This window comes from Prunus mume, linkage group LG5 (assembly GCF_029339155.1).
Source record: "Prunus mume cultivar Tortuosa linkage group LG5, ASM2933915v1, whole genome shotgun sequence".
NCBI classification, from domain to species: Eukaryota; Viridiplantae; Streptophyta; class Magnoliopsida; order Rosales; family Rosaceae; genus Prunus; species Prunus mume.
The window spans coordinates 3,178,995-3,199,621 of NC_142702.1; the positions used below are offsets into that span (position 1 = coordinate 3,178,995).

Consider the following 20,627-nt stretch of genomic DNA (forward strand, 5'->3'; position numbering starts at 1 on the left):
GTACCTTTTTTTTATATTTATTTATAAAGAAATAATTTTTTAAGTAATCAACGGTCATTGAAGCTTATGGTTCTTTTTATTAAACAGGTTATTAACTAGGTAATCTGTTTAAGAAGACCCGAACCGGAAACAATACATTTATTAAATGAGTTGGCTTTGGGTTGAGCATTCTTGACACGTTTATTATCTTGACACGACACGACTCATTGCCCGCCCTACCTGTAGAGTGTAGATTAGGGAAACATGCCACCAACATGAATCATGCTTAAGCAATCCATGTCAACATCGACCATTAAACTACAGTGCCCACACCTCCATATCAAGATCTCAAATATGAGGAGGGGTTGTAGGGGAGAAACAACAGCACCAAACTAGTAGACAACCAAGAAAATTTTAGGGAAAGATGAAGATTTTAGGGTTTGAGCTTTGGTGCGGAGGGGAGAGAAATGGACTGATTGGGGTGAGTGTATGAGAGGAAAAGAGGGTGAGAGAGGTGTAATGGCTGAAGAGTAGTGGTGGAGGAGATCTGGGTTTACATCTGGAAAATCAAGAGAGGAAGGGCAAACCAAAACAAACAAAAAAAGAAAGAAAGGAAGGCCACATTAGAGGGTGGTAGAGAAGCCACACCAGAGGTGGTAGAGGTGCCGGCTCGAAGGGCGGTGGATTATCATTGCTTAGAAAAGGGCGGTGGGGAAAGTGAGAAGTTCTAGAGAGAAGAGGGAGCTCTCTCTCTCTCTCTCTCTCTCTCTCTCTCTCTCTCTCTCTCTCTCTCTCTGAGGTTGGGTTTTAATGAATGATAGGGTTAGCCCCATATATTATAACTAATATGAACTCTAATCATAACGAAATTTGAACAAAAATGCTATTTAGAATATAAAATTTTCTTATCCATAAACAATTGTACATAGAATGGAAATTGCACATAAGTTTAAAAAAAGTAAAATTATACAGACACGGAAACTGCAATGCAAAGTCTAGACAAAAATGCACCTATTAATAAGCGAGAAACTAAAAGGTGCAATTATGCTAGATTCTACAGTGCAGTGAAATTTATGTTTCTATAGAATTGGTTTTTCTAGAAACTACACAACTATTTTCATTTTATGTACACTTGTTTAGTGATAATTTGGATTTTAGTATGAATGTGTGAATTATTTGGAACTTATACAATTCTATCAACAATTGATGTCTTTTGATTGTTTTTGTACTTTCATCATATGGTTTTGCATTTTTATTACTTACTTATTAATATGTTTATTTTTTCCCATATGCTGCAGTGTAATTTCTGGTTCTATTGATTTAGTTTTTGTTTATACCATTGATATCTACATTGTTTTGTTATAGAGTAGTAGTTTATTGCAATTTTTTCTTTTCTGTTGTAGTTTCTATTTTTGTTTGTAATTTTTTTTTTACATCGTTGATATTTACATTTTTTTTATAGAGTAGTTTTTTATTGCAGTTTTTGTTTTATTTTTATTTTTACACTATTGATATCTACATTTCTTATTATATAAACCTAAAAAAATTATCAATATAATATATATAAGCATTTAAACCTTATAAATTTTTATAACTTTAAATTGATCTATTTATGTATAACTCTATAGCATGAGGGATTTGGTACAAATGTCACACGAATAGGTGTTGAAATAATTTGTTCTTTATTTTTTAATGATTGTTTATATAAATATTGTGTAATTTAATAAATATCACAAAAACAGGTTTAGTGTAGTGGTTTGTGAATGATGCTTCCTCCTTTTTGAGGGTCAAGGTTTGAGTCCCTTCAACCATACAAAATCTTCTCTGTCTTTTAGGGTGAATAAAGGGCAACGGAGTTGGTCGGCTAGCCAGTGATGGGCGGCGTCTTGAAATAGAAGAAGCGGCATTGTGTGTAATTTTGATATTTTTTAATGACATTATTGTAAAATTAGGTATTACTTTTTGGTCTTTGGCCTTAAGCTAATTAGGCGAAATTGTATTCCTATCTTCCATATTAGTATAGTGCTTTAAAATGAAAGCTCCCTTATGAGTAATACTATATCTATTTTTTTAAATCTATTTTTTAAATACATAATATCATAATTAACGTATTTACCTATTATCTCATATTGATAAATTTTTAATACACAATATTATCTAATTAACGTATTTGCCTATGATCTATTGATAATTATTTGGGACATTTTGGAAAAAGCAAAAGGAGAGAGAAAAATTTTAAAAGAAGCAAAAATGGACAAAAATGCCCTTATTTATTTTTAGATTTCCTAAGGAATCCAATACATTTGCATGTCTTTGATTTGAAAGTTGAGCGGTTTTTTTGTCTTTTTTGAAAAAGCTTTGGCTTTTTCCAAAAGTGAAATTTTTTTTATGTCTAAAACCTAAAAAACCTTAATTATTTACCTTAGTTCCGTATTTAGAATAACAAATTCTTATTAAGTAATGGGGTTTACATGATATCATCTATTTAACATATTTACCTATTATCTGTTATTAATATTAGAAGAAGGACTTCTAATATTTTTCACAACCATTATAATTAAACAATATTCCTTTCCGAATCATTCATCCTTAAACACACATGGACATCATATTTCTTTTGCAGAATAAACATGGATACAGTGGTTTTTTTTTATAAATTATCAAACAGTCGTGTATTTGTATTGCATTAAAAGTTGTTCTTGAAAATATATGGTTATTTGTTTTGCATTAAAAGCTGCCCTTGAAATATTGTTTAATTGAAATGGCAATAATTTTATTTTGCAAGGGGTTTATAGTTCTAGTGGTTAAAGGGCATTAATTATATCTCTCAAGAAAACATTAGAAAATAAAAAATACCGAAGAAGCAAAAATACATTTTGAAGTTCAACGTTATTTTGGATCCATATTCTGTAATATGCTTGGTGATTGAAGTTATAGGTACTAGATGAAAAATGGAAGAAAAGCAAAACGAAAACATGATTGGAATTTGGAACCCACTACATGCATGTCCCAAGACAAAGCAAGGAAGGGGCAACAATAATATAATTGACATGAAGCTAAGCACGCGACAGCTTTTTGAAGGGAAGATAAATTTTATTAATAACCCAAGAACATTGTGTTAACTTGCCTCATTAAAACCTTCTACGGTAAATTATACGGAAAAACTCCGAGAGAGGAAAGAGTACCACACATACAATAAAATAAAATAAAAAAAGTCCAGACAAAAACAGAAACACGTCATGCAATGGGTCAGAGAAATGGAGCACCAAAACGAAAAAATCACAAGAAAAAACGCGCAACTTTAAATACCAGTTTGTTATATAAAGTCTTCATAGAAGTGCTTCTTGAAAGCATCCACATGGACCACTTGTAGAGACAAAGCCACAAACACAGAACCATCTCCATTAGCGCTTGGAAGGATCACAAAATCCCCATCAAAATCATGCGTTCCTGGACCCATATAAATTTCCTTTCCCCATCCAAAGTCAAGGCCCCAAAAAGGCACTGTCAACCAGCTCACAACCCCAACGTTAGGGTTTCCATGAAAAGAACCTTGGTCACTCTCTATAGCACGATGAAGGTCTTGAAACTGAGTCAAGTCCGGTTGGTTCTTCAACTTCTCAAGGGCTGACAACACATAATCATTTGTCACCTTTTCGATCGCCTCCCTTATTCTACTCGATGCGTATCCTAATGGCTTTGACAACAAGTCACCCGAAAGACTTGTGGCATTCACATAAAATGTTGCATTGCCAAAGTAGCCTTGAGGCAACGGAGGTTTTATTCGACTACGAAAGTCCATCCAAACCGCCAATTGCATCGCCTGTTCATCTCTAAGGTTTCTTGACTTGGAAGCACATCTCCATATGTGTCCAGCCACAGTCTCATATCGCGTGTAAGGGCGCTTAGTGTCAGAGTTGTTGAAATTGGTACCTTCATTTGCCATCTGCTTAAGTCTCTCAACTTGGTCTCTAGTAAGCCTCAACATGGTGTTAGTGTTTTTCTTGTTTTTCACCTCGATATCATTTGATTGCCCGAGTAAAATTGGTGGTTGGTTCAACTCTGTATGCTCAAACACAAGAGATTGAGCCGGAGGGTGTCGAGCTTGAAAGGCATTACGATCGTGAAATGGCATTACGGCAATTGGCTGACCCCTCGCAACCCTAGCCCACTCCAAATAGAAACGTGAAGCATTATGGCCATCAACAACTGCATGTGATATTTTCAAGCTGAGACAAACACCACCACATTTGAACCTTGTCAATTGGACAAGCAATATAGGAAGTTCATGAATTGGGAGGTTGTAGTCTACAGCGGGGAAGAGAGAGTGATATACTGGAGAAGGATACAAATCATCAAAGTCATCGAGTTTTGAATCAGACTCGGCTTCAATGAACTGAACCCCCATGCCATTACAGTCGAGCTCAAGACGGCGTCCCTCGATCCAACGCAGACGACCTGCCAGTGGATAGAATGGCACCAAAGTGCGGCGTAGTGAGTCTTTGAGGATATTGGCAATGGTCTCAGGCTGCGTGACCCAGTTTTGGTCTGGTCTGTAGAAGTAGATAGTTGAAATGTGTGTTATGCTGCCAACTTGATCAAATTCTGACAGAGTTAGGCAACCTTGCCATGTTTCTTCAGCAGGCTTCAGTAGACTAGAATCTTTGAACTTCACCACCATTATATATATATGTTGTATGTTCTTCTCTGATCAAACAACTCAAATCTTCCCTTTGGATTGAGAAATAGCACAATATGAAGAACACTGAATACTAAAATATACGCATAAACACTCACACAAGAAAACAACAACACTCGGAGTGTTTACTGTGTCATTCATCCTTCCTATCTAACTATTTATCATGAATAAGAAAAACGTTGGGGATTTTTTTTTCCATGAGAGTGTCGTAATTAATTAAGAAATACTAAACGCGATCTTGGTTTTAATGGAAAATCCCTTACTCGAGAATTCTGTCGTATTTGAACTTTTAGCTATTAAAGATTGATTTTTTACCATTTAAAAACATTGGTTCATTCCGCCCCCAGATCCAAAAAAGAAACGTTTGTACTCTAACCTTTTATCTTAAAATTTCCTTATTATTTAAGAGACCTGTAACTCACGCCCTCCACTCGAAGTCCTAGTTTGGATTTCTTCTTCTCCCATTACCCTTCTTCTAAAAATTTTTTTTTAAAAAAAAAAAACATATTCCTTATTAATTTTTCTCTTTAAAAAAAATGGATAGTTTTGATTGCAATCTTTCGCAAAAAAGAAGAATCAAGAAGATTTTGAGAGAGTAGCCATCTTCATGAAATCCCTATATCAGAGTGTTTATTGTGTGATTCTTCCTTCCTATCTAAGTATTTATCAAGAATGAGAAAATGTTGGGGATTCTTTTCCATGAAGAGAGTGTCGTAATTACTTAAGAAATTTTAAATGCAATTCTGGTTATAATGGAAAATCCCTAACTCTAGAACTGTGTCGTATTTGAAAATTTATACCATTTAAATATTATAGATTGATTTGTTACCATTTAAACCGCTGGTTCATTCCCCCTCTTCCCACATCCAAAAAGAAATGCTAGTCCTATGACCTTTTATCTTAAAATTTCCTTAGTTAATTTGATCCTAAATAGGGTTGTTCATTCCCTAAATAGGTATCCTTTTATCCTAAATAGGGTTGTTCATTCCCCCTCTTCCCACATTCAAAAATACCTTTGGTACACCCTATGTAACAACCCGAACCTTAAATAATCTTTAATTATTAATTTATTCAAATAAAACACGAAAATACCCCGTGACTAATTTATTAGGTTTAAAGTTGATTGTTTGACCAGAAAGGAATTTGGGAATTCTGATTATACCGTTGTGCATAGCACGTCGAAACGAGTCCGTAGACACGTAGTGCCCATTTGGTATTGCTAATTGGGGGGTGATAAGTGATTTTTAAAAAAATTTGGGAAGCCCAGCCCCGTTTGGTAAACTATGAGAAAATCAATTATTGTTAAAAATTGTTGTGAAAGAAAGCTATAAGGGAAAACATCTAATGAGGTGCTTTTATTTTCTGATTATGCAGGAATTAGTTTCGAAGAGGCGTTGAGTTTAATGATTATGTGGCAATCATTTTATGATTATGCGAGAATTAGTACCAACAACACTTTTAACAAAAAGTTTACCAAATGCCAAACTGCTTTCTCTAACAACTGATTTTTCACACAGCAAATCGATAGTAATTATTTTCACAGCACAACAATGCCAAACTGGCCTGTAGTGGGCTCAAATCCGAGTTGTATTGAGGAAGATACAATCAAAATACATGTAGAGGGGTAAAATCATAATTTGGAATAAGTCAGATTTTTATCTCTCTCTCTCTCTCTCTCTCTCTCTCTCTCCTGTCATCTGAAACCCCCATTCGAAAATTTTGCATAGCCACCACCCCTTTTTAAGGTCACTCACGACCAGCCACAAAATCGGCACCCATCGGACCGGCCTAACCCTATCATCTCACCCCACCTACTCCGCTCGCCGCCTTCTCAATGTCGGAAAAGCTGAAACCCGATCGGTTTTATTCAAAATTTTGACGGCCTCGTTCTCTCTCCTCCGGCCACCAAACCAGACGTGTGAGGTATGATTTTCACATATTTTTCATGCTCTAGCTGATGGTTGGGTAGGAATTGATCGATTTCTAGCGTAGGTAACTTGATTTGTAACCCAAAGTTTGCCGGATTTCGGGTTGAAATTCCGGCCACTTCCGGCCATTTTTCGGGGTAGGCCCAAGAATTAAAGTGGCTCCAATCAATATTTTGAACCTATGGTAGGAAATTTGGCCCTAAATTTTGAGGTTTTTCCGGCAACCGCTATCGCTTGGGATACCCATGCGCTGCCTGCATGTGTGGCGGCGCGTGGGTATTATAGTAGAGGGGCATTGTGTCCAAATGTGATCCCCTAGTTGTCATGAGCGCGTAGGTGTGCTCAGATTTCAATTTGGATATCATTTGAGTCTCGAACTGATTTCGCATATTGTGCAATTTCCTGGTTTGATATGTTCAGACCGTTGGATCGAACCCAAATTCATATATGTTGTTCCTTGTATTTCTAGGACAGTGTTGGATTCGACGGATCGTGAATTAGAGTCCCGGATACTCCGAAATCGTGAACCCTAAGGCAAGATAAATTGTAATTGTCCGATCGTGCGATCATGATCAATCCAATCGCCCGATTCGGACCAAATTTGCAGGGTAGGTTTAGAAGAGTATGTTGAACCTTTAGGGACTCCGGGATTTGTGATCGGAGGTCGTGGGCCCCGCGGGCCCTGTTGACCAAGTTTAGGCAGTTTGACCCATTGGTTGACCGTGAGTCTTCCGAGGTCGTTATATCCTTTGAGAAGTGTTAGAACAACCATGTAAACAAGTCCTGACAGAAAATGAGTTATCTAGGTCATGTTATGGATTGAGATTAGCTAGTTATTTATAGATTGCTAAATTGTGCATAATTTAATTATGTGTTATTTGAAGGTGTTCGATGGAATCTAAAGGGGTAGTGAATATTTATTTATTATTTTATTATTTTATTAACTTATTTATTTAGTTATTTATTTGCTATTAAGATTATTATTACAGTATTGGAATGGGATGCTAATCGGAGTTCAAAGTGGTTAATAAACTAATTAAATATTTAAGTGCATGTCCATATTTAATACAAATACCCAGTAGCTGAAAATGATGAATCACGACCCTTGGTTTTTATCAGAATGTGGCATATATATTTTAAGTATAGTTGAGAATCAATTTATTAGAAAGTTGATATAAGGGTCAGGAAATGGATTGTGAAATAAAGGGAAAGTAGTGATATAAGTTTGAGATATGGTTTTTCAAACCCACCACAGGAGTTCCCCCTAGTTGCTTTGAAATAGTTTGTCATTTATAAATAATGCCCCACGAGTTTCGGGGATGCCGTGTGGTGAACCGTGTGGTGCGAGGAATGCGGACCGGGTTGACTTGGTGTCTCCGAGGCCTGCAAGGAATGCGGTTCGGTTAACTTTGTGTTTTCGAGGCATGCGAGGATGGAATTGACAGATATATAAAATTAGCGGGATATTTGGAATTGACGGAAAAATATCGGAATTGAAGGTAATAATGGAATTGACGGATCAGGAATGGGGGTACACTTAGGTGGAGAGAATTTCGGTTTTGAGATGCTTTTAAACTAAAATTGAGGATTTTATCCAATTACCATTTTTTTCTTAAGCGACAAATTTGTTTTACAAGTGAAAGATGAATATATATATATATATATTAATTAAGTTGTTGATATATATATATATATATATATATATACATATATTTATATATGAGCCTTACGTGAGTTTCGATGCAAGCATAAGAGTATCTTCGAAGCTTGTTGGTTTTAATTTGTTTTATTTTTATTTTTATTTTTATTTTGTTTTATTTTACTTTTATCTTTATCTTTTTATTATTACAATATATATACAATTTAAGCTAATAACATATAAATATATATAAATTGAATTATGAACTAGAGGAAATTCAAGGAATGACCTACATATATTCTGAGTATCAACTGTTCCGAGGATAGGAAAAGTTGAAAAGAATGTACGTCAGAGCTTATGAAAAATGGTTTTGCTATTACATTGAAAGAACTACGTGTAGCTTGATCCCTTATTAAGGGTATGTAGGCGATCCAGAGTTACTGGATGCAGCCGCGAGATTTAGTGATGGAAAAGCTATTCAGTTGAATTATTTGAAATCCGTTATCTTACCGATAGATTCATATTTTGCATATATAATCTATCTCTATTTGCATTGTTTTTGTGTGAAATTGATTAGTTTAATGTGTTTGGTGAAGATTTTGTAGGAAATCATACTTAGCAAGGCTTTGGAGCAAAAACTATAATTTTGGAAGCTTAAGGGATCAAAATAGGTGGAGTTATCAACTCCACAAAATATCAGTAACTCACTCTGTCATTTCATCAAACACCTGGAGTACATTTGTGCAAGTGCCAATTTATACCCACAACTGGTCCCAGAAACATAGAGTTAGAGAAGTTTACCATCAATTGTGAAGCTGAAATCGTTTACAGCTATTAATATTGGAGAAGACCCATGTGTATTTAATTGGTGGAGCTAAAGAAGGTGTGTTGGGCGGATACTTGATCAAAACTTCCCGTTGCCATCCCAATTGATTAAAGCCACGCATAATATCCAAGACCCTGTTGTGCATATGAAAGACTAGATGGAAGTCACAATAGATAATGGCATTTTTTGTTGGCTGATGCTTGAGGGCGTGATTTCCAAGGCCTTGCTGGGTATGTGAGTTTGCTGATAGTGCGGAATTGGTGAATTGGATTCATCTTTGCAATTGGTGGGTTGCTTCACGTTTTGAATAAGCCAACATCATCCTTTGCCTAATTGGAGGAATTTTGTATTGGCTGACCCAAATAACCTAAGCCTATTTTCCTATTTTTCTCTAAAAGCCCAATATGAGACTTCCTTCTTTGACTTGGAGACTTTATTTCCAAGTACAGCCGCATATTTTGGGATTGGGTTTTCTTCTATTTTCCTATTTTGTCTCTACTACTCAAATCTTTCCTAAATAAATATTATTTTCCTTATTTTTGGGGGAGTCCCTTGGTCTATAAATACAAAGTTTTAACCTAATAGCGAGATCATCTTCTCTACCATATTTTTCCATCAACTTTCATACAACCAGAGAAATATCAGAGAGAGTCAAGAGACAAGAATTTGCTACTGCACTATTTGAGGAGCTTTCGAAGGTGTTCCTATGGAGATTCTGAAGATCAAGTCCATCGGCCAAATCGGTTTTATGACAATAATTCTCTTGTTTATATTTTCTTCTGTCATGAACTAAATTCCCTTGCTAGGGCTACGATGTGGCCTAACCATGAATACGTAATTTTTATAGTTATATTAAATTCCCTTGTTGAATATTTGTTACTGTTCTTAATGATTTAAATATCTAGCTAATATTTAATTGATGATCCAAGCAGAGACCGAGAGGAGAAGTTTGGGGTTTGCTTCTTGTAACAAATACCACGACTTGAATGAGTGCCCAAGAGGGACTAACATGACTCATGTAGTTTTCTTGTAGGTTCTCATAGAACTTAATGGGTTCTTGGTTTTCTAAATCCGTTGCTCGAGAGAATGAGTTGTTAATTGAGAATACTTTCGGGTCAATAGTTTGACTTTTGACTTTGACTTTGACTTTGACCAAGCCACAAAATCATTTATTCTCTGTTAAATTCTTGATTCATACCTTTTCAATGTGCAATCTTATAGGTCTTAATTAGCGAGGTTGTAGGTAAGAATGATTTCTTCTAAATCGAATGTGAATTGTAGAGGGTTTGCTTTTAAATTGTTAGCTGAATCACAAATGAACAAAACTTGTTTACATCTATGGCCTAGAAATAAACTATGAAAGGGGAGCAGCTGTAGATTTCAATGGAACGGCCTTTAATTATTACTGATTTCCTATCTACATTGCATACTATTGTTATTCCTTAAAATAATACTATAGATGATAATAAAAAATTCTAAAATGGAAACAATTTTATTGATAATGAGCTATTGGACTTCATAATGTCTTATGATAATTTGGTACTTGAGAAAAAAGAATTTGATAATTTGGTACTCTCTGCTATAAAAAAAAAAAAAAACAATAAATAAAACCTTAGTACTCTTAAAGTGCTTTTATTTTTTAATTTAGCAGCCAAACGCTCAACAAAATATAAAACGTACTTCTATAAAGTATAAAAGCAGTTTTATTTTTTACAGTCAAACAATAAACTGCTTCTCTGTAAAAGCACTACTAACACAAACGCTGTTAGTATAAGCACTACTGGCATAAATGATTTTAGAACAAGAACTACCAAATGAGCCCTTATTTAATTATATGATATCTTCATAGAAGTGCTTCTTGAAAACATCTATATGAGCCACTTGTAGAGACAAGGCAACAACCACAGAACCATCTCCATCGGCACCTGGAAGGATCATAGAATCCCCATCAAAATCATGCGGCCCTGGACCCATATATATCTCCTTTCCCCAACCAAAATCCATCCCATATATAGGCAGTCTCAGCCAACTCAGAACCCCAATATTAGGGTTTCCATTAAAGGGCCCTCGTTCACTCTCTTTAGCATAATGAAGGTCTTGAAACCGAGTTAAGTCTGGTTCATTCTTCAACCTTTCATGGGCTGACAGCACATAATCCATTGTCACCTTCTCGACCGCCTCCCTTATTCTACTCGACGCGTACCCTAATGGCTTTGACAACAAGTCACCGGCAAGACTTGTGGCAGGCATATAAAATACTGCGTTGCCAAAGTAACCTTCGGGCAACTGGGGTTTAATACGACATCGAAAGTCAACGCAAACCATCAATGCCGTTGGCTGTTCATCTTTGTGGTTTCTCGACCTCGATGCACATCTCCAGATGTGTCCAGCCAGAGTCTCATAGCGCGTGTAAGGGCGCTTAGTGTCAGAGTTGTTGAAATTGGTACCCTCATTCGCCATTTGCTTAAGTTTATCAACTTGTTCTTTGGTGAGCCTCAACATGGTTAAAGTTGTTTTCATCTTACTCTCCTGTAAATCATCTGATTGCCCAAGTAAATTCGGTGGTTGGTTGAACTCTATATGGTCAAACACTTGAGTTGGAGCTGGAAGGTGTCGAGCTAAGAAGGCTTGTCCATCGAGAAATGGCATTACTCCAACTGGCTCTCCCCTTGCGAGCTTAGCCCACTCGCCAATGAAATGACACGCACTTTGGCCATCAGTAACTGCATGTGAAATTTCCAAGGCGAGACTAAAACCGCCACATTTGAACCTTGTCAGTTGGACAAACAATAGAGGAAGTTCATGAATTGGGAGGTTGTAGTCTACAGTGGGGAGCAGAGAGTGAGATTCCGGAGAAGGAGAGAAATCACCCAAGTCATCGAGTTTCAAATCAGACTCGGCTTCGATGAACTGAACCCCCATGCCATTGCAGTCGAGCTCAAGACGGCCTCCCTCAATCCAACGCAGACGACCTGCTAGTGGATAGAACGGCACCAAAGCGCGGCGTAGTGAGTCTTTGAGGGTATTGGCAATGGCGTCAGTTGGTGTGACACAGTGTTGGTCTGGTCTATAGAAGTAGATAATGCCGACATGAGTTATGCAGCCAATTTGATCCCATTCAGATAGAGTTTGGCAGCCTTGCCATGTTGCTTCAGCTGGCTTCAGTACATAGGAGCTTTTGATTGTGGCTGCCATTATGTTACTTCCTGTATATATGTATGTTATGTTTCAAATGTAGTGACGCAAATGGATAATAATTGATATTATAAGTAATTAGAATGATATGCTCATGTACGTACCTGTTGGCAATGTGATCGATGAATAAAGCACAGAAGAATTTTGAAAGTAAGATCAACAAAGAGAGTTTTTGAAGAGACAATATAGGCAATGCTTCGGTTGTGTTTTTCAGCAACTGTAGAGGGCTTTATATAGTTGTTGTAAGGAGGACAATCATGATGGAAGAAGATGTTGAGAGAGTAACCATCTTCATGAAATCCCTAAATAGGAGTGTTTATTGTGTGATTCTCATCTTTCCTGTCTTAACTATTTACTAAGAATGAGAAAATGTTGGAGATTTTTTTCCATGAAGAGAGTATCGTAATTAATTTAAGAAATAATGAATTCTATTATGGTTTTAATGGAATATCCCTTACTTGGGAATTCTATCATATTTGAACTTTGATACCATTTAGCTATTATAGATTGATTTTTTACCATTTAAAACGCTGGTTCATTCCCCCTCTTCCAGATCTAAAATGAAATATTTGTACTATCACCTTTTATCTTAAAATTTCCTTATTACTTAAGAGACTTGTAGCTCGTGCCCTCCACTCGAGGTCCTAATTTGGATTTCCTCTTCTCCCAATACTGTGCTTCTATAATTTTTTTTTTTTTAAAAAAACATTTCCTTATTACTATTTCTTATTAAAACAAAAAAAGATAGTTTTGATCGCCGTCTTTCGCCAAAAAAAAAAAATCAAGAAGATCTTGAGTTTGTAGCCATCTTCATGAAATCCCTATATGAGGGTGCTTACTATGTGATTCTTATCCTTCCTATCTAACTGTTTATTAAGAATGAGAAGATTTTTTCCATGAAGAGAGTGTCGTAATTAATTAGGAAATACTAAACTCGACCATGGTTTTAATGGAACATCCCTTACTCGGGAATTCTATCATATTTGAACTTTTATACCATTTAGCTATTATAGATTGATTTTTTACCATTTTAAACAATGGTTCACTCCCCCTCTTCCCAGATCTAAAAAGAAATGTTTGTACTACCACCTTTTATCTTAAAATTTCCTTAGAGTGCTGCTATTTCCATTCTCTGTCCTATTTTCCCACCCATCTTATCTTCCCACCCACAAGTAAATTTGAAAAAGAGTAATGCTACACTTACCACATTTTTATCTCACATTTCTATACTACATAATGTGGCATGTCCATTGTGGTAACCAAATTAAATCAAAACCCTAGGTCAAATAATTCATTACATTTGGGGATTATTTGACCTAATTGGGAATTAATCAACCTGATTGGGAGTTACTCAATTTAATTGGAAATTACCCAATTAAATTGAACGTTACCTAATTTGGTTGAGAATTGATTTGATTTCTACCACGATTCCCAGTTAAATGAGAAGTTAGCTAATTAAAATGGGATTTAATTTGATACCTACCATAATTAGGGATTTGATTTACCCTAATAAATCAAATCCCTAATTAATCAAATGAATTCCAAATAGGGGAGGAATAATTCCCTTCCATCTATGGAATTATTCCTCTGAAACCCTAGCCTCCGAGACCACTATAAAAGCATGGCCACACACAAGGGTTGAGGTACGTCTAAAATCCCTACTGAAACTCTGCAGAAAATTCCTCTCAAACCCTAGCCACCTCCTTTCTCTCTCTCTCTTTTACATAAGGCTCCGGCCGCCCGGTTTACACCATAAACACATCTCCGTACCCTATTAGCTATTGTTTTCTATACGATTCAATTGAACTAATTTAGGCATCGGAGGGCCTTTGGCCAACAACCCTCGGGTGTGGTCCTCTTATTGGTTCTATTTTGCAAGGAGAAGGAGGCGGCGAAGAAGAAAGGGGAATCTTTCCAATCGAATATTCTCATGGGGAAATTTGTACACTCATCCATATTATATGCTACATCAATTAAATCAATGAGGTGTATTTTAATTAAGGCAATTAGAAAAACAAATACTGGAATAAATCATAAAAGAAAAGAAAATATTAAATAATTTTAATTGATGTGGTTGTCCACCTCAGTTGCCACATAAGATGGTATAAAGATGTGGTATACAAATGTGGTAAGAGAAGCATTATTCCATTTTTTAACTGGAATCCAACAAATTTGTATTTCCCTTTACCTCTTCAACGAATATCGAGAATATTACCTCTTTTTACTTAATTCAAAAGTAACTCTTTCCCTTAATGCTCGAATCACCAATAACATGGAATTGGCTTTGATTTAACGAATTAATTCATTTTCTTAATCAAGATGATTATGGAAGCAAACCATTTACACACAATGTATTCTTACTCTACAAAAACAATAAAAAATAGTAGACCCACACACACAACACACGCTTTCAACTAGCTAATCCCATTTAGACGTTATGTGTGTACAGCAAACCTAGTAAGACTTTGAAATGCATGGCATCTTTTCTTGATCATATTATTTCGAGGAAAGGGGAAGGAGAGTTCAAACACAGGATGTAAGGCATAAAATAACTTATTTACGGCTCATTGTCCCCTCTCTCTATTTCTTTAGTGATCCTAAAATATGAGCATTCGTTTCTAAATAAAATAAATAAATACTCTTAACTGGTAGAGCTATAACCCCGAGAATAATGAAACAGACTCGAGTTCGTTGAGGATAGAAGTGGGCTGGTGATGTCAAGCTTAGCAAGAGAAAAAGAGCTGAAATTGGTTGAGTTATTAAACTCCAGAATTTTCTAACAAGTACCAGCTGAATAATTTTTGTACAATTTTCTTATTTAATCTTTCACTAAACCAAATAGTCATCGGATTTATTCAAGAGTATGGTGCTCGCAAAACCAGCATACCTAAATTTCACACTGAGGCTTTAAATGATGGAGATAAATTTCAAGGATGTTGAAGATTGCGTTAAGTCAATTGATATTGTCAACAAAGATAACCTAAGCAAAGGTTGCACATTGATTTTTATTGTGTGAAAGAGACTTTGACACTTTATGCCTTCCTTTGAGTTGCTCTCGTGATTGATAATAGATCTGATTTACTCTAGCACATGTTGAGAACAAGTCCAAATCCCCACGTGATAGCACATGACCCAGGGGCAGCAAAAATAAAAACAAACAAAAAAACAATAATATATACATATGAAATAGAGGAAAACAGAAACCCAGCTGATGCAGGGTGGAAACTTCATTCTTTCATATATCCAAATGGAGGTCAAGGCTAACAAGTATTCCTCAAATAAACATGAAAAATAAACTCACAGCTAATGAAAACAAACAAACTAAGAGAGCTCTCAAGTCAGGTACCATGGTCAACACCCAATTCTAACATACTTGTCCAGAACCATAACAGATTAACTAGTCTTCACTACCAATTTACTGACTCTCTGAAAGCGGCTTCCGGGCCAAGAAGAAATACATCGGTGTGAAAATCTCTCTCCTGAAAGACGTTCATCAAGAAAATAAATTTCAGTAGCCAATGTATGCAAGCTTCTAGACTGATTAAGGCAAATTGTAATCAAATTTACCATTGTTATGCTCCAATTACAAGGAGAAAATTTAATGGCTTTGCTTTTCAATATGATAACAAAGGGAAAAAAATTTCCAGTCCAACATCACCACCAGTCAATGAGCTGCCTAAAACTATAATTATGAAGTCATGGCCTGTTGGTTCTTGTTTGAATCCCAGACACAAGATACCTCATATCTTAGCAAAATTACTTTTTCCCATATGAGGTGCATGGAGGTTCAGGTCTACAAAGAGAAGAGAATAAGCGTGCTGAAAAGAAAACTTACTTTCCACCTTCTACTAGCCCTTCAGCTGCTTTCTCCAGAAAATCTTGAACCCTTTGGCTTCCTGGTGGTGCAAGTCCAACAAATTCTAAAGCCTTGACCTAAAAAAAGAATATAACTCAAGCACTGATCAACTGCATCAAGTGTTTTGATAGCACAGGAATATTCAATATTCCACATCAACATGCCCCATAAGAAAGTGGGTTTCCAAATTTATTGAACGACCATGATATTCATGAACTCTTACCATGTTTTTAGTAATAAAACGCCCAACAGCTGTTAGACGAAAGCTACTAAATGAAATCCGACTTTTGTCCAAAGGCAAGTACCAAGGTTGAGGTGAGTCCACTGCAAGATCATTCTCCCATATCACCTACGGTCACAATGAAAAGAAAAAACAGAAAATTAAAGCCAATATTTCTTCTGTATATTTCATAAAGAAGGAAAACTTCCTACCAACCTCAAAACCGGCTTGTTTCAAAGCTTCAAGACACTTTCCTGTCAATCTGATGTCTGGGAGGCCATCACCAATCTCAATTTCCGCCTGTGGTCATAAAGTTATTTAATGTATATTCACAATCTAGAATCTGTTCATAAGTAAATTAAGCATCTATCACCAGCTCCATTTCATGCTTCTGGTTTCCCTTACCTTAATTTTTTGATGTTCTTGGTTATTGGGATGGAATGCATCAGTCATACACCACTCATATGCAGCAAAACATTGACCGGGTTTTAATACTCTGTAGATCTCCTTGTAGCATCCATACTACCCAGAACCAAAAAAAAAAAGGCTCAGCCAACAGAAACGGGGAGAAAGTATTGAGCTAACTAAAAGAGTAGGAAAAAAGAATGACTTACTGCATCCGGTGCATGGCAGGTAGCTTCAATTGCATATACTGCATCAAATGAATTCTCAGAAAAAGGTAGTTTCATGAAGTCAGCCTGCACCATTTAGAAACACGTACAAAGAATGAAATCTATAACACAAACTAGTTTCACGTGACTAAGTCTACTGCAGGAAGAAAAAAACAAAAGGTAATTTCTACAAAGAACATGAAACTCATAAACAATACTGCCGACCTTTACAAAATTGCAGGTCTTGTCCACTCCTACGATACGGTTTAGTTCCTGTGAAGCAAACAAAAGCATGATATAGCATTTAGCCACTTTGAAACTGAAGCATTAGAGTTGTCCTTTCTAATATATAAAATAAATCTTCGACTTTCTATTTCCATCGACTAAATTGAGCATTGTCCATTGGACAAACAAATTATCTTGAGATACCATCAAGGCTAATCAAAACAACGCGTCGCCAGTATATATTTACCTTTCCTCTTGTGATCTGATATTCATTGTTGTTCAACCCAGTAATTGATGCTGAGCTGCACAAAGCACCGTAGAAAAAGCATTGTTACAACTGACATCAGCATAACAAGTCTTTACACAAATCGCAGTGATATCATCTCACTTATTAAATCATATTTTAACCATAAGCCTAATAGGATGTCAGCGAATAAGGCGTTTTCAAAGTGATTCACCCAGCTAATAACAGCCATTCGCTTTGTGTTGTTATAATCAATCAGAACAATGACAATAATCTCATTATTTCTATAAATATACAAAATTATGAATATAATTATTTGGTAGAACCCAGCAACAAAATCAATATTCATAAGAATGAAAACAACTATAGAAAATTAATCTTCACTAGAAAGCATAGTCTGCATATTTGCCACTTCATAATCAAATATTACAGCCACAAGAAGGCAGCGCTACCACAACTGAAGCCTGAATAAAAGAAATGGCAATCACCTGAAGCGAGCTATTTCTCTCAGTGGTCCTCCAATTCCACAACCTACATCCAGAACCTAACACAAAAATATGGAAAACCAAGTCAATAATTTAACAGGGATCTCTCTCTGGCTAATCTATAATCCACTAAATCTACTTAGTAAGACTAACTTTCTGTCCAGGTTTCAGTCCTAGTTGTAATGCAAGGAAGTGCTCATGTCGCTTGATACTCTCTCGAAGAGACTCCCCTTTCCATCTTCAAGAAACAAAGACATCTATCAGAAACTCTTCTACAGTACACAATATTTCACTGCTTGCACGTGAAGAGAAGAAAAAAGAGGAACCTGGGTGCAAAGTGGAAAGACTCTCCCCAGCCATACTCATAAAAGCTGGTAACAAGATCATAATATTTATTAACCTGAAATCCACACGAAACCAATTTAGTGAAAATAGGCCACTACCAAGCTTGAACCAAAAGGCCATCTGTTTAAATTTGTAACAATGAGGCGTTAATCCTTTATAATCAAAAGAGACAATGCAAAGGCTAACTTTCCCATATATACATAATTATCAATGTATCTTAATAATCAGAAAAGTTAATAGCTAGTACAACATGAACGACACAGCTTGCCATTCTCTTGGGTCTTATGACACTAAGTAGGTGACTTTATAAGACAACACAGAAACCTTGAGGCCGAATGGATGACCATTACCAAATATATATAGCGAATATATATATGCATTTACAAGTTTGCAGTATTTCTTCTTCTTCTTTTTGGTGAGAAAGGGGGCCAAGGCCCAAACAACAAGAAACTACAAAGAGATCCTCCTAGGTCTAGCCAGACATCTAGCATCAGCAGCTAGAATATCAGATAAACCTGGAGACATCAAGTATCAGCAGCTAGAAATCATCCTAGATTTGTAGTATTTCTTGAATATTTGACATATATGGCAGATAATATCTTTCTTTTTACCAGTGGAAAAGAAAACTTTTTTAAAGAGTCTCTCTTACCATGTCAGTATAGTTAGATTTTCTTGCTTCCTCTTCACCTCCATAACAGACATGATACTTCTCATACCTGAACCATTATTCAATAACTGAGATATAAGCTGTTATCCCATAACATTTACACAGGGAATCAGGTTAAAGGATTTCACACTACACCCCAAAAATATTTCGAGGAACTTTACAATGCCATGTATGAAAAGATTAAAAGTTTGGTTACAACTTACATTTAATAGTTTCACAAAATTGAACAAAATGGCTTTCAAATTCTTGTTGCATCACCTCACAAGCCATGCAACTCAATAACAAGTAAAGTACTTCGACAATATTGTAAATCCTAGTCTTTCATCCCCATTACATACATAACTCATAAAAGTCCACTGTTTATTTATTTGGTCATCCAAAGGACAACATCCACTAATATAACATATTACTATTGTTTCGTGATTTCAATTTCTAAGTACATCAAGTACTTAATTGCCATGAATGCCCAGGCAAATATCAATATAAATAAATAAATAGTAGTAGTAGTAGTAAATAGAAGTTACAAAAAATTTCATCTAAGATATTCAAAGGAAAAGCTTTAATCCATTTGGTTAGCTAGATATTCATAACGTGCAACCTACCACCACATGTTAGGGAGGGACACCTCACCACATCAGTCAGACATTCCCAAAATCACGTGACTCTACAGAGACACTCCCTTACACTAAGACATTCCCTTAGTTCATTGACTAATTGATTCACTAACTCTATGATTCGACATCTGATAATTGAGATTAGCCCAAGTCAAAATTAGCATTAAACCCAAAAGATAAGACAATCTAAACTTCATATAAGTATAGATTAGAGCTCTAGCAGCATGCAGATTAGTAAGAATCAAAAGGGAAAGCCTAAGCTAGAGAGAGAAACAGACTAAAAAAGATATTGGTAGACACAGAGAAATAGTGAAACATCAATCTATGGACAGAAACATAGATCAAAACATCAAGCATTTATTTCTGAGAAAGAAACAAAACCTAAAGTTTATGGTAGAGAGCAAGGCATTAAAGAAAAATTCAAGAGAGACAAACAAAGACCAAAAACATTACTATCATCTTTTTTTTAATTACCAAAAAAAAGACCAAATACATCAGTATCATGGATTGATTGAAGCTGATGCTAGAAAGATAAAAGGAGATATATGGAATCAAAGCTTGAATAGGGAGAAATGTTATAGGCCCAATGGATCATTTTCTAGAGAGAGACAGAGAGAGAGAGGAAGTACTTTTCAACAGCAGAGAGAACTTCGGTTTTGTCAATCTTTCCACCAACACCTGATGCGAGATCCAGTGCTCCAGCTTTCGACATCTCCTCTTGAATTTCCCAAAATCAGAGTTGCGCAGATCTACACAACACAAACCCATTTCATGAAAAATACAAGCAAGCATTTGAATGAGAAACTTTTCTTGATTTTTCAGGAAAAACAAAAACAAAAAAGTGAAAACATGTTTTGGGTATATAATGTGGGATGATGAAAATCAGAGTTTTTACATCAAAAGGAGAGTCCGAGAGAACCCGAGATAAAGGCGAGTCTTTTCGGGGAAGGCTGAAGAGAGATGTGAGAGAGAGATTCGTTGAAGAAAAGCAAATTGGCTATATACAAAGTGAAGACAGTCTCAAAAACAAAAGCTTAGCGGCATGACAGGGAGAGAGAGGTGGCCAAACACTACAGCAACGCCAAATCTCACAA

The 20,627-nt window shown here is 35.9% G+C and overlaps 1 protein-coding gene and 2 pseudogenes across 1 annotated transcript; all 3 read right to left on the bottom strand.

Moving 5' to 3' along the window:
• Window positions 1–3,092: 3,092 nt before the first annotated feature.
• Window positions 3,093–4,660, bottom strand: LOC103330667 (spermidine hydroxycinnamoyl transferase pseudogene; annotated as a pseudogene).
• Window positions 4,661–10,767: 6,107 nt separating this feature from the next.
• LOC103330639 (spermidine hydroxycinnamoyl transferase pseudogene) lies at window positions 10,768–12,266 on the bottom strand (annotated as a pseudogene).
• A 3,187-nt stretch (window positions 12,267–15,453) lies between these two features.
• On the bottom strand, window positions 15,454–20,627 carry SMT1 (sterol methyltransferase 1). The gene is made up of 14 exons (XM_008233242.3): window positions 20,429–20,627; window positions 20,163–20,282; window positions 18,902–18,968; window positions 18,234–18,307; window positions 18,061–18,145; window positions 17,911–17,966; window positions 17,426–17,480; window positions 17,179–17,226; window positions 16,957–17,040; window positions 16,748–16,864; window positions 16,559–16,642; window positions 16,346–16,471; window positions 16,102–16,199; window positions 15,454–15,745 (listed from the first exon to the last, which is right to left on the bottom strand). Exons 2-14 carry the CDS (start codon window positions 20,243–20,245, stop codon window positions 15,682–15,684), a joined length of 1,041 nt encoding a protein of 346 aa, XP_008231464.2. The 5' UTR covers window positions 20,246–20,282; window positions 20,429–20,627; the 3' UTR covers window positions 15,454–15,681.

Excerpts from the sequence above, each read along its gene's own strand:
- SMT1 (XM_008233242.3), bottom strand. The coding sequence starts at position 20,245 with ATGTCGAAAGCTGGAGCACTGGATCTCGCATCAGGTGTTGGTGGAAAG. Across the intron at positions 18,969-20,162 it reads GTTCTCTCTGCTGTTGAAAA|GTATGAGAAGTATCATGTCT; the intron begins GTACTTCCTCTC and ends ATAATGGTTCAG. Across the intron at positions 17,227-17,425 it reads ATCAGATCACAAGAGGAAAG|GAACTAAACCGTATCGTAGG; the intron begins GTAAATATATAC and ends TTTGCTTCACAG.